Source organism: Moschus berezovskii, chromosome 2 (assembly GCF_049115385.1).
Source record: "Moschus berezovskii isolate FMDL1 chromosome 2, NW_MosBer_1.0, whole genome shotgun sequence".
Lineage (NCBI taxonomy): Eukaryota > Metazoa > Chordata > Mammalia > Artiodactyla > Moschidae > Moschus > Moschus berezovskii.
Window position 1 is genome coordinate 133,290,688 of NC_142461.1, and position 15,060 is coordinate 133,305,747.

General features: G+C 40.1%; 1 protein-coding gene across 1 annotated transcript in view; it reads left to right on the plus strand.

Moving 5' to 3' along the window:
• ANKAR (ankyrin and armadillo repeat containing) overlaps positions 1–15,060 on the plus strand; it is a 58,407-nt gene that overhangs the window by 13,240 nt on the left and 30,107 nt on the right. The window contains exons 4-9 of the mRNA XM_088830821.1: positions 643–806; positions 1,410–1,513; positions 2,114–2,294; positions 5,070–5,289; positions 7,142–7,177; positions 13,738–13,939. Coding sequence (XP_088686947.1) covers positions 643–806; positions 1,410–1,513; positions 2,114–2,294; positions 5,070–5,289; positions 7,142–7,177; positions 13,738–13,939 — 907 coding nt within the window. The remainder of the gene's footprint in view (positions 1–642; positions 807–1,409; positions 1,514–2,113; positions 2,295–5,069; positions 5,290–7,141; positions 7,178–13,737; positions 13,940–15,060) is intronic.

The following is a 15,060-nucleotide window of genomic DNA, read 5'->3' on the forward strand; positions in this document are numbered from 1 at the left end:
GTTAATAATTAATTTCCATGTGGTGAGATTTGGGTGTTACATTTTTCTTTGTAATTTTCTGGACCTTTTGCATTTCTTAAAATATATACCTTATATTGATGAAACTATAGTCTGCTAACAAGTCAAAATACTGAATAAACTAATCCTTGCCAGGATTTTATAAAATTATTTTTAAAAATAAATATTATATGTGTAGCTTTCTAGAAAAATGAACTGATTATTTTTGTCATATGAGAGATACCCACCTTTTCTTTATAATGTCTCTCTTAACTAGCTCAGGTAACTTTTGTTTATTTAACTAGAGAGTCTCCATGGCACAGAGTTTCAAATCTCTTTTGATAATTGGAGGTATAATATTAGTCTTGAGCTCACACATATTAATCAATAAGTAAATTAATGTTTTGAGTATTCTTTTGAAATGTCTGTACAAGGAAGCTATCAAAAATGCCCAAAATATAAATATATTTCAATATTTAAAATATACATTGAGCATAAATAATTTTATAGACTACAATTGTGAAGATTTCCATTTCACATGTATTCTTTTTACTTTATGTAAAAATGATTTGAGACCTCCAAAATATGACTGCTTATATTCTATTGTTGAACTTCTAAACAAAATTTTGTTTTCATTTTTTTGAGATGACAAGGTCAAGACAGAGCGAGAATTGCCTCCATTTATTTATGGACGAGATTTTAAATGCCAAAATTTTCACTACAAAGAGGATCAGTATTTTCATGTTCATGGAGGAATTGAATTTGATATCAGCACCCCTTCAATTGAGAATGCTTTGGAAGATTTTAAGGTTTAAATTATTGTTCCTGAAATTGTTCATCATTTCACAACTCTTTCATCCTATTCTCCAACCAGAAAGAGTCTCTGTTGGTGCAGGCACTAGGCAGCTCTCCAAGTGATGACCTCCACAGCTCACTGGTCTCTTCGTACATTACATAACATACACGAATTAAGTGCAGGTCTGTGTAAGGCCCTGTGTTAAATGTCAGAGGCACAGCTATCATCCCTGCAGAATTTATAGGCCATATCTGCCCTGGAATAGTTAGCCGAGTACAGAAGAAACCCCTGAACATTAACTACATATTCTCCCATTTTTTTTCTCAAAGATTAGCATTAAAACAGAGATCCTCCAGAGTTTGAGAACAATAGTTCTTTATCTGGAAACCATAATACATTTCAATTGTCATTGCTTTTCTACCTTCTCCACATTATATTTCTTGTAAAAAAAAAAATTCCCTCAAATCCAAATTAGGGATTGTATACATTCAGTTATTATCAGGGTCTCCTGGGATATTTTATTAAAAATCTGTTCTTTACATGTATAAAATTTCATCTAAAATAAGTCTTAAAATTGTTTATACTTGCTTTTTTAGTAACATAATTTATGTTTTAGAATAACTTAGAAAAAATACGGGATTGTGCTGTTAATACATTTGCAGAAGACTCAGGATACAAAGAATATTACTCAATACCAGTCATGAAATTTAATGGGAAAAGGTAAGGAACTTTTAGCAACTATTCACAGTATCACAACTTGTTAAAAGCAGAAAACAGGAAACTGTCAAAATGCAAAGGCTAACTTCAGACTTCAGGATGGAGATCCTGGAACAATAATAACCCCTGTAAATGACTGCAAACTTTCTAAAGTATTAAATGTTAGATTTATGACTTCATACACCTTGATACAGTTTCCCTGGTGGTTCATTGGTAAAGAATCCACCTACCAATGCAGGAGATTAGGGTTCGCTGCATGGATGGGGAAGATCCCCTGGAGAAGGAAACAGCAACCTACCCCAGTATTCTTGCCTGGGAAATCCCATGGACAGAGGAGCCTACAGTCCTCCGTAGCCTCGTGGCTACAGTCCGTGGGGTCACAAAAAGGTTGACATGACTTAGCGTCTAAACGACAATAGCAACACCTTGATACATTCTGTGTAATAATACTTAGACATGGTAATTCGTTCTTATGATGAACACAATGGTTAAATGGGGATGGAGGTGTTTTTCTCATAGAAAATTTTAACTGTTATAGAAAAAGTTTTGCCAGCATTCCAAGTAAAAAAAATTTAAACTTTTTTCTTTATTTTTTTTAAACAGCTACTATGTGATCAGTTTTGAACTTGAAATTTTCTATCAGCAGCTGTATAAGACACAGTGGTGGGGAGCCATAAATGAGATAGTGAACAATTTGAGGCTAAAAAGACTTCCGCTTACAGATGCTCAATTACATGAACAATTTAAGAAAAAATTTGGTTTCAAGAAAGCTATGAAATGCAAGGTATTTCAGTGATTAACACATAATTTAGTATAAGAAATTATAAATAAGTATATAACTCAAATTTTTATCATAGGGATAAATGATAAGTTAAATGAAGTCTTTAATATGCAGTTAAGATTCTACATTTTAGTAGCCGAAAATTCTGAGTTATACATTTGTGGCCAAGTTACAACACAAACTGTTTATAAATGGAATTGTGATTAATCTTAATAATGGCTAATATTTATGGAGTGCACGATGGTGTGAACACTCACCTAGAGCCAGACATCTTGGAATATGAAGTCAAGCGGGCCTTAGAAAGCATCACTATGAACAAAGCTAGTGGAGGTGATGGAATTCCAGTTGAGCTATTTCAAATCCTGAAAGATGATGCTGTGAAAGTGCTACACTCAATATGCCAGCAAATTTGGAAAACTCAGCAGTGGCCACAGGACTGGAAAAGGTCAGTCTTCATTCCAATCCCAAAGAAAGGCAATGCCAAAGAATGCTCAAACTACCACACAATTGCACTCATCTCACACGCTAGTAAGGTCATGCTTAAAATTCTCCAAGCCAGGCTTCAGCAATACGTGAACCTTGAACTTCCAGATGTTCAATCTTGTATTAGAAAAGGCAGAGGCACCAGAGATCAAATTGCCAACATCCTCTGGATCATGGAGAAAGCAAGAGAGTTCCAGAAAAACATCTATTTCTGCTTCATTGACTATGCCAAAGCCTTTGACTGTGTGGATCACAATAAACTGTGGAAAATTCTGAAAGAGATGGCAATACCAGACCACCTGACCTGACTCTTGAGAAACCTGTATGCAGGTCAGGAAGCAACAGTTAGAACTGGACATGGAACAACAGACTGGTTCCAAATAGGAAAAGGAGTACGTCAAGATTGTATATTGTCACCCTGCTTATTTAACTTATATGCAGAGTACATCATGTGGAACGCTGGGCTGGAAGAAGCACAAGCTGGAATCAAGATTGCCGGGAGAAATATCAATAATCTCAGATATGCAGATGACACCACCCTTATGGCAGAAAGTGAAGAGGAATTCAAAAGCCTCTTAATGAAAGTAAAAGAGGAGAGTGAAAAAGTTGGCTTGAACCTCAACATTCAGAAAGCTAAGATCATGGCATCTGGTCCCATCACTTCATGGGAAATAGATGGGGAAACAGTGGAAACAGTGTCAGACTTTATTTTTTGGGGCTCCAAAATCACTGTGGATGCTGATTGCAGCCATGGAATTAAAAGACGCTTACTCCTTGGAAGGAAAGTTATGACCAACCTAGATATTATATTAAAGAGCAGAGACATTACTTTGCCAACAAAGGTCCATCTAGTCAAGGCTATGGTTTTTCCAGTGGTCATGTATGGGTGTGAGAGTTGGACTGTGAAGAAAGCTGATTGCGAAAGAATTGATGCTTTTGAACTGTGGTGTTGGAGAAGATTCTTGAGAGTCCCTTGGACTGAAAGGAGATCCAACCAGTCCATTCTAAAGGAGATCAGTCCTGGGTGTTCATTGGAAGGACTGATACTAAAGCTGAAACTCCAATACTTTGGCCACCTCATGCGACGAGTTGAGTCACTGGAAAAGACCCTGATGCTGGGAGGGATTGGAGTCAGGAGGAGAAGGGGACGACAGAGAATGAGATGGCTGGTTGGCATCACCGACTCGATAGACATGACTTTGAGTGAACTCCGGGAGTTGGTGATAGACAGGGAGGCCTGGCGTGCTGTGATTCATGGGGTCGCAAAGAGTCGGACACGGCCAAGCTACTGAACTGAACTGAACTGAACTATTTTGTATGCTAGGCACTGCTATAAATTCTTTCAACAGACTCTTTCTAGACACTAGTACTATTGTTATCAATCCTATTTTACAAATGAGAAATTTGACATGCAGTGAGTTGAGGGTCTTTCCCATGTCACACAGCTAGTAAACTGCAGAGTCAGGCTTCAGTTGTGGGGACTAAATCTAAGGAGCAACCCTGGCATCCTAAATCACATCTCTGTATCTGCTTCAATATGCCTTGAGTTACAACTTTTGAAACTGATAAATTAAGTGCTGAGCTCACCAATTTCAAAGGGCACATTGGCATTTATTTACCATTTATTTGTTTTAATGTCCATAAATATTAAGTATTGATAAATTTCAGTCAGTTCAGTTCAGTCGCTCAGTCGTGTCCGACTCTTTGCGACCCCATGAATCACAGCACGCCAGGCCTCCTTGTCCATCAACAACTCCCAGAGTTCACTCAAACTCATGTCCATTGAGTCAGTGATGCCATCCAGCCATCTTTAATTTAAGAATATTGAGTAGTCAGAACATCTAAAAATGGGACATTTTCACCTCTCCACTTTGAGACATAAAGCAAAGAAGACTACTCTTGTAGCTATATATTTCACATCTCTGGACTTCTGAGTTAGACTGCTCTTAAGTTAGAGAAGGAATTTGATGTCCATTTGCTTTTTAAATATTTCAGAAGGGTATTTGTCTACCTTCCTTGAATTGTCTCCTGAGAAGCAAGATCTACAACTTCTCCTTTAAAAAAGGAAGGAAAAAAATTTCCCCAAAATATTTTCAAAGTTCTCAGAGTTTCTTTACAGCCCTAACAACTTCATTGCCCAGTGAGACACTTTACACACGGATCTTGTGAAAATTCTACTCTAATTGAACACCAATCATGTGATTACATTAATATAGTTCATTGTCCTTTCTGTCCTTTCACTAAATTTTAGGTGCATTTTGAAAACACTAATTCTGACTTTCCTCATAATTTTAGAGTATCCCATTTGGTATGAAGTCTGCTGTTGAAAGAGGATTATATGCTGTTTTTCATACATTTAGCCGTAAAACCTCAAGCTCGACAATCAATGTTTCAGACGAGGCGGGTTATGCTATTTTCCATCACGCTGCTGTACACAACAGAGTTCCAATCATATGTCAGCTGTGCAATGCCAACTTCAACGTCAATCAGAGACGCTTCATTATACTTAGCCAAGGTGCCATCAAGCTTCCATCTCTTAAAATGTTTGTCTTTTATGTCAGCATTACAAATGCATGTTGGTTTTAACACAAGGTTAAACTTGAGTCCTGGAGACTAGAGCAGAGTTGTTTCGGTTTATTTATCCAGAGGGGCTCCTTTCTGGTTTCTCAGTATCGCCTGTTGCTCTCCCATATAGTATTATTTGTTTGTTTATTGGGTTTCCTTCATTGAATATAAGCTCCACGAAGGGCAAGGATATGGTTTACTTTGTTTGCCATGAACCCTAGGGCCCAGAAGAAAACCTGGCATTGGCAGATGCTTGAGAAATACTTGTTGAATGAACGGCAAGATGGTGAATTCAGGGTAGTATTTGATAATCACTGACATAATTAATACACAGTGATGTACTGTAGAAGTTCTGAGAAAAGGGAGATAATTAGAGATCCCGACAGAACACCCTGTTCTTATCCCAGGTTCTTAACCAGGTAATAGTTTCTTCATACTACATTAACATAGGTAATAACAAAAAATTCCTCTGTAATCATAATTTTAGGATTAATGACCCCTTTAAGGCTGCTGCTGCTGCTAAGTCGCTTCAGTCATGTCCGACTCTGTGCGACCCCATAGACGGCAGCCCACCAGGCTCCACCATCCCTGGGATTCTCCAGGCAAGAACACTGGAGTGGGGTGCCATTTCCTTCTCCAATGCGTGAAAGTGAAGTCGCTAAGTCGTATCCAACTCTTGGAGCTAACCTGGTTTAAACTTTAAAAAGCAAAATTTCCTATTAGAATTACATACATATTTATATGTTCATTGGAATAAATTTAACCAGTATAAAAATAATAAAATTGAAAATGAAAGTAGAAGCCCTCCATAACTGAAGAGGGGAAATAAGGTCTGATGCAACAATATTGGCAATAAGAAATGGTGATTTTATATTTTAACATGTTGTCTTAAGAAACTGTGTTAAATTTTCACACCAAAACAAAATGTGCTGCTTTAATCCTATTGACTTGAACAATTTTGCACTCTGTCAGTATAATTAAAATGTTTTGGCACTAAGATATTTCTATTACTTAATTAAAGTATTCAGTAGACAATGAACTTAGTTAATATAGAGCAAAGTTCAGTCAAAATGTAGTAGCTGGCCTGTTATTTGAAGGTGTGTTTTAGAGTTTTTGATGTTAAAAAAAAGCTTTCATAACTAAAGTTTCTGTGTCATATTGTGACTACATAGATTTCCATTTGCTGAGAACCAAGCAGAGTTTCGGAGAAGGCAATGGCACCCCACTCCAGTACTCTCGCCTGGAAAACCCCATGGATGGAGGAGCCAGGTAGGCAGCAGTCCATGGGGTCGCTAAGAGTCGGATGCGACTGAGCGACTTCACTTTCACTTTTCACTTTCATGCATTGGAGAAGGAAATGGCAACCCACTCCAGTGTTCTTGCCTAGAGAATCCCAGGGACAGGGGAGCCTGGTAGGAGGCCATCTATGGGGTCACACAGAGTCGGACACGACTGAAGCGACTCAGCAGCAGTAGCAGCAGAGCGGAGTTTGAGGTATGGAAAATATCTAACCACTGGCAATGTCTGTGTGTCATGACTTCACCAACACAAAGTTGTCCCCTGTGAATTCTGGCCAGCCGTGTGGGAGGCAGCACTCCTGGGTCTGTCTGATGCCATGCCAGGTGCATACCCATGCCTAGAGGGCTTGCCAAAAGTTACACTCAGTCCTGTTTGATGTAATCCTGTCACCTGCTTCTCAACATAGTCATTTTGTTCACCTTAATATGAGTCGATTTTGACTAATTTGGGAAACTGTTACCTATTAATAATCATACTTCTCTATGTATTCCTTTTTAAAACAGAGTCATCAAAAGTAGACATGAAAAAAGAAAGAAATGGTAAGGCTTAAGTAAAATATTTCACACTTTTAAAAGTTCACTGCATATATTAAAACTTATAGTATATAATCTTCAAATTCTGTCACATGAGGAAAACACAAAATGATCTTTCTGTACAATTTGAAGTGTACATTTTTTCTACCTGTGATTATTTATTCATATTTTTTCAGTTTGGGCAGTAGTTCCTTTTTAACCATGGAATTTGCAAATTATCTCTACTTATTTTTATAAAATCAGGGCCTAAAATGGGTTTTATGCCCCCCAACTGCTACTGCTAAGTCACTTCAGTCGTGTCCGACTCTGTGTGACCCCATAGACGGAAGCCCACCAGGCTCCCCCGTCCCTGGGATTCTCCAGGCAAGAACACTGGAGTGGGTTGCCATTTCCTTCTCCAATGTGTGAAAGTGGAAAGTGAAAAGTGAAAGTGAAGTCGCTCAGTCGTGTCCGACCCTTAGCGACCCCACGGACTGCAGCCTGCCAGGCTCCTCCATCCATGGGATTTTCCAGGCAAGAGTACTGGAGTGGCTTGCCATTGCCTTCTCCGATGCCCCCCAAAATGAGCAGTTAATATTATTTAGATATGCTGCCACCTAGTGACAGTCACATTCTGTGCAGTCTGAGAATGCATCATTCTTGCTGAGGTGAGAACCTTTAACCCAAGTGTTGTATATGCAGAAATCAGAAAAAGTTTTAAAGGACACACCCTACATATATATATATATATATAAATATATATACACACATATATATATATAAGATATATAAGACTATACCTTCATACTCTATATAAGATAATTCAAAGAGGGTTTATTTTTAAAGAAATCATTTGCAAAGACCTGAATTTTGTAAGGGGAAGTGATAGTCGTTCAGTTGTGTCTGACTCTTTGCAACCCTATGGACTGTGGCTCACCAGGCTCCTCTGTCCATGGGATTCTCCAGGCAAGAATACTGGAGAGGGTTGCCATTACTTCTCCAGGGGATCTTCCCAACCCAGGGATCAAGCGTGGGTCTCCTGCATTGCAGGCAGATTTTTTCTCATCTGAGTCACCAGGGAAGCCTAGTGGAAGAACAATAGTTATTCAAACCAGCCTCTTCCTTTTGATGGAAGAACAGCTAATCAGAGATAACCAGAGAGGTTAGGTATCCTGACCACACCTCTTCCTCCTCCAGTCTCCTGCCAGGGCTCCCCACTGGCAGTTACAGACAAGAAGACAAATGGGGGTTGCAAAATCTGCAGAGGCCTGCCAAATCTGAAGAAAGCAAGAAGAGTGGTGGAGGGAGGTGAGTGGCCTGGAGGGGAAAAAGGAAGCTTATCTACTGGCCCATCTACACTGTAGGAATTTACAGCCGAGTAAGGCTTCCCTTTCTTTGGGATTGGAATGAAGACTGACTTTTTCCAGTCCTGTGGCCACTGCTGAGTTTTCCAAATTTGCTGGCATATTGAGTGTAGGACTTTCACAGCATCATCTTTCAGGATTTGAAATAGCTCCACTGGAATTCCATCACCTCCACTAGCTTTGTTCATAGTGATGGTCTCTAAGGCCCACTTGACTTCACATTCCAAGATGTCTGGCTCCAGGTGAGCGATCATGCCATCGTGATTATCTTGGTCGTGAAATTCTTTTTTGTACAGTTCTTCTGTGTATTCTTGCCACCTCTTCTTAATCTCTTCTGCTTCTGTTAGGTCCACACCATTTCTGTCCTTTATCGAGCCCATCTTTGCATGAAATGTTCCCTTGATATCTCTAATTTTCTTGAAGAGATCTCTTGTTTTTCCCATTCTGTTGTTTTCCTCTATTTCTTTGCATTGATCGCTGAGGAAGGCTTTCTTATCTCTCCTTGTTATTTGGAACTCTGCATTCAGATGCTTATATCTTTCCTTTTCTCCTTTGCTTTTCGCTTCTCTTCTTTTCACAGCTATTTGTAAGGCCTCCTCTGACAGCCATTTTGCTTTTTTGTGTTTCTTTTCCATGGGGATGGTCTTGGTCCCTGTCTTCTGGACAATGTCACGAACCTCTGAACATAGTTCATCAGGCACTCTATCTATCAGAACTAGTCCCTTAAATCTATTTCTCACTTCCACTGTATAATCATAAGGAATTTGATTTAGGTCATATCTGAATGGTCTAGTGGTTTTCCCTGCTTTCTTCAAGTCTGAATTTGGCAATAAGGAGTTCATGATCTGAGCCACAGTCAGCTCCTGGTCTTGTTTTTGCTAATAGTATAGAGTTTCTCCATCTTTGGCTGCAAAGAATATAATCAATCTGATTTTGGTGTTGACCATCTGGTAATGTCCATGTGTAGAGTCTTCTCTTGTGTTGTTGGAAGAGGGTTGTTCCAATCCCAAAGAAAGGTAATGCCAAAGAATGCTCAAACTACCGCACAATTGCACTCATCTCACACGTGAGTAAAGTCATGCTCAAAATTCTCCAAGCCAGGCTTCAGCAATATGTGAACTGTGAACTTCCAGATGTTCAAGCTGGTTTTAGAAAAGGCAGAGGCACCAGAGATCAAATTGCCAGCATCCGCTGGATCATGGAGAAAGCAAGAGAGTTCCAGAAAAACAGTTATTTCTTCTTCATTGACTATGCCAAAGCCTTTGACTGTGTGGATCACAATAAACTGGAACATTTTGAAAGAGATGGGAATACCAGACCACCTGACCTGACTCTTGAGAAACCTGTATGCAGGTCAGGAAGCAACAGTTAGAACTGGACATGGAACAACAGACTGGTTCCAAATAGGAAAAGGAGTACGTCAAGATTGTATATTGTCACCCTGCTTATTTAACTTCTTTGCAGAGTATATCATGTGGAACGCTGGGCTGGAAGAAGCACAAGCTGGAATCAAGATTGCCGGGAGAAATATCAATAACCTCAGATATGCAGATGACACCACCTTTTTGGCAGAAAGTGAAGAGGACTAAAAAGCCTCTTGATGAAAGTGAAAGAGGAGAGTGAAAAGGTTGGCTTGAACCTCAACATTCAGAAAGCTAAGATCATGGCATCTGGTCCCATCACTTCATGGGAAATAGATGGGGAAACAGTGGAAACAGTGTCAGACTTTATTTTGGGGGGCTCCAAAATCACTGTGGATGCTGATTGCAGCCATGAAATTAAAAGACGCTTACTCCTTGGAAGGAAAGTTATGACCAACCTAGATATTATATTAAAGAGCAGAGACATTACTTTGCCAACAAAGGTCCATCTAGTCAAGGCTATGGTTTTTCCAGTGGTCATGTATGGGTGTGAGAGTTGGACTGTGAAGAAAGCTGATTGCGAAAGAATTGATGCTTTTGAACTGTGGTGTTGGAGAAAACTCTTGAGAGTCCCTTGGACTGCAAGGAGATCCACCCAGTCCATTCTAAAGGAGATCAGTCCTGGGTGTTCATTGGAAGGACTGATGCTAAAGCTGAAACTCCAATAGTTTGGCCACCTCATGCCAAGAGTTGACTCACTGGAAAAGAGTTTGATGCTGGGAGGGATTGGGGGCAGGAGGAGAAGGGGACGACAGAGAGTGAGATGGCTGGATGGCATCACCGACTCGATGGACGTGAGTTTGAGTGAACTCCGGGAGTTGGTGACGGACAGGGAGGCCTGGCGTGCTGTGATTCATGGGGTCGCAAAGAGTCGGACACGACTGAGCGACTGAACTGAACTGAACTGAACCTTGTATAATATTTATTTGTTTACTCTGACTCCTGAATTGAATATAAGGTCTATAAAGGGCAAGGATTTGGTTTACTTTGCCATGGTATCCTAGCAGAAAGCCCGGCATAGTAGGTGGTCAGGAATGGTTATTGAGTGAACGCATGATGGATGAAGGCAGGAAGTATTTCAAAATCACTGACATTATTAGTACAGAGTAATGTACTGTAGAAGTTCAGGAGAGAGAGAGAGAGAGGTCCCAAGAAAGCATCTGTTCTTTAGACCAGAGTTTTTCTTTACCTGAGAAGAATTTCTTCAGACTGTATAAATCCCTCCAGAACGTCCCTGCTCTGAGCATGACGAGGACAGTGTTTCTCAGTCTGAGCGCTCCTGACATGGCGCGCTTGGTAGTTCTGTGATGTGAGGGCTGTCCTGTGCACTGTAAAATGTCTAATAGCATCCCTGGCCTCTATCCACTAAATGCCCATAGTGACCCACACTCCAGTTGTGACAACCAAAAATACCATCAGACATTGCTTATGTCAAGGCAGGGGCACTTTATCCCACTGCTGCTGCTGCTGCTGCTAAGTCGTTTCAGTCATGTCCGACTCTGTGCAACCCCACAGACGGCAGCCCACCAGGCTCTCCCATCCCTGGGATTCTCCAGGCAAGAACACTGGAGTGGGTTGCCATTTCCTTCTCCAACTTCATCCCATTATTATGGGGTAAAACTTTCAAGTGTGTAGGAATCACATGTATCTTGTTAAATGAAGACTGATTCAGAGGGCCTGGGTGAGAGCCAAGATCCCGAATTCCGATTAAACATACTTTAAAAGGCATAAGAGGGAGATGTAAGAATATTCTTCCTGCCCCTCGGTTGTGCTGAAATATTTGGAAGAGGATAGAGAGGAGAAGGAGAAGATCTTGTGGAGGTTTCTGCTCTTGGGTTTCTGCTCCAGCAAGCTGTGGTTCTCTGTAATCTTCCTGCCTACCTCTCTAGTTTTAGGAGCAGCATTTCTGCCCTGTGACCTCACTTCTCTAATGGATCTGAGAAGAGCTGTTCATTTTTCAGCTTGTTCAAATTTTTCTTTGCTGTTAAGATGGATTGGGGAATTTTAAGCTCCTTGCATGCTAGACCAGAAACTAGAAGACTAAGCAATAATTTTAAATAATTAGATTTGGCTCAGATGTTATGTATTATTAAAGGCTATGATATAGAACTTAGACTACTAAGACAGGCAGGAAGCCATTGAAATTTTCTGAGTTGGGAGAAAAACAGTGCTTCACTGAGGAAATACCATTTTGGCTGCGGAATAAATAAGATTTAGGTAGACCCCAATCATAGAAGTATTATTTGGGAGAAGGAAGCTTTGAGACAGCAGAAATAGTGCAGGGTGATCAGACAATTCATCATCCAAATCAAGGAGTTCGAAAATGAATGGGCACTGTTAATTATTATGCTGGGCAGCAGGCATAGACCAGTACTTTCCTGGGAGCCTGGAATGTGTGCTCAGTCAGTGTATGTTTGAGGAGCCACAAGAGTGAAGAGAGCAAGGTGTGCATGCTGTGTTTCTTTCATCTCTCTCACCTCTCTCTCTTTCTCCCCTTCTTTCTTCCTTTCTTTTTCTTCTTGGAGGGGAGATGGTTCAGGTTAAGTTGGAGCTAGTGCATCCTATTTTTGTACTCATGATCAAGTGGCCTCAGGAAGCCACTAAAGAGTTTTAAACAAGAGGTAAAAAGATCAGATTTACATTTTGAAAAGTGAATTCGGAAGGGCAAGAGCAAAGTGGGGATATCAGTTGAGGTTCTAGAGATACTTAGACTTGGTGATGTGCGTGCATGCTCAGTCACTCAGTCGTGTCCAATTCTTTACAACATCCTGGACTGCAGCCCACCAGGCTCCTCTGTCCATGGGATCATCCCAGCAAGAATACTGGAGCGGGTTGCCGTTCCTTATTTTAGCAGATCTTCCCAATTCAGGGATTGAACCTGCGTCTCCTGCATTGGCAGGCGGACTCCTTACCACTGAGCCTCTTGGGAATCCCCAGGCTTAGTAATGAGGGCTGGTTATGAGGATGAACTGAGAGGACCCTTCCAGGTTTCTGGTTTATAGAACGGGCTGGATGACAACATCCTTCATTGAATTAGGGAGCAATGAAAGAGGATCAAGTTTGGAGGAAAAGATGGGAGTTCAGTTTTGAACATGATAAATTGGAGATGCCAAGCGAGATAACAGATCTGGAGCTTAGAGAATAAATCAGATCTAGAGGCATAATCCTAGAAGTCATCAGCTTATAGGTTGTAAATGAAGCCATGGAGGAGATAGAAGTCTTACGGCTCATTTCGACATCAGGACAATGAAAAGGTCCGAAAAGAGACTGCACAATAAGTAGCCAGAGAGATTGGAGAAAAATAAGAGGGTCTCATATCTCAAAGGCCAGGGGAGGAAACCATTTTAAAACTGAAGTGTTCAACTTACTCTTGAGAGGCTAAGAATTGAAAAATACCCACCGGGATTTAGTGACACAGAGATCTTTTATGAACATATATATTTTTTTAATTTTAAAGAACTTTATCATACTACAAAGCATTTGAATAAAATGGAAAATAATTTAAACAGGAAATAGTTTATGACACTGATAAGACTATTTTATATATTGACTTAATTTTTCAAATATTTAATATTTTGAGGGTTATATTTATTCTTCATAACTTACAAAGAAATATTTATTTTTAATGGTCAGGTATCCCGAGTTAAAGAAGTATAGAGTTGCCTAAGTCTTTTTAGTGATCTTCTTAGAGCTTTTATATCACACAGAACTAAGCTCTCTGGTTGGACTTGATTAATAAAAAGGCATGTTTTTTAGGAATGTTAGATCTTTGAGCACTGAAGTAATTGTCTATCCATTCTAGGTCCAACACCTCTACACCTGGCAGCACAGGCTTGCTCCTTAGAAACAACCATCTGTCTACTCTGTTTCAAAGCTGATTATACACTTTCTGAAAAAAGAGGCTGGATGCCAATTCACTTTGCTGCTTTCTACGACAATATCTGCATCATAATTGTTCTCTGCAGGAAGGATCCTAGTTTACTAGAAGCTGAGGCAACAGCTGAGTAAGTTACTAATCACTTGTAAAATACAAATTTCTGCTTTCATGTCTTGCCCCAAACACTGACCCTAAACGGAACGGTTGTTGTGACTGATTTCAAAGGCTCTGTCGGGCTTACTCTGCTGCCTTTTCTGGTCACTGTCTTCTTCTACCACTTATCTGTAGCATTTATCAAGATAGAACTTCTATTAAGCTACACAAGTTTTCTGGAAGAATAAGGAGTAAGTCCTAGGAAGTTTTTCCTAAACTTTTCCCAAAGGGTGGTTCTACAGATTAGTTTATCAAGTTAACTACTTAGTGTCTTAGAAGAAACACGAAACAAGGGAAGGAGGAAGTTGTTCTAAATTGAGCCTTATACAATTGAGCCAATACAGGAGGCCGCTCCAGACCAAGGTGGATAGACCATGGACAACAGGGGAAATGTCTAGTGGTATCCAAGACAGAAAGACAATACAAAGAGGGAAAACAACTTTGCAATAGGGAAACATCCCAAAGTTCTGTTTTACAATTTAGCTAACTCGCAACCTTTAGGGTAAAGACAAATTTCTCCTTAGGGTACTTTCTTGGCCAGTAATCTAGTTACCAGTTTATTGTTTTGATTTAGGCAGAGTCTCAGATATCTCTGAATCTTCAAATAACTTGTCCATTATTACTCGTTGTAGAAATAAATCCTCCCTAGGTTGGGGCAGAGATGTGTGTGGAGAAAGCTTTCTGGAAAACAGGAACTCTGGCTAATAGGTTCTCTGGCAAATAGACTCTGGAAAGAGCCAAGAGAAGTGGAGATCTGAGTTCAGTTCTTAGTTCTGTCATGTTTTGACAGTGTGTCTTTGAGCGCAAGTGGGGTAAAAGACTGGAAGCACTAAAAACATCAAACAATTGAAAATCAGAAGTTGAAGTAAGAAGCTATCTGTGAACATAAGGAAGAAGCAAAGGATTTATAGAGAGGACAGTTACCAAGGTTGAGATCTGTGTGGAGCTCATGAGAAGTATGCCCATGTGTGATATGGAGACACATTAGGAGGGTATGACAGGGACCTGCGAGATCAGGACACAGATGGTGGTTAGCATGGGAGTTGAAGTCACTGATCATCGAAAGGAGGCATGTTGGTGAGGCAGCCAATACAT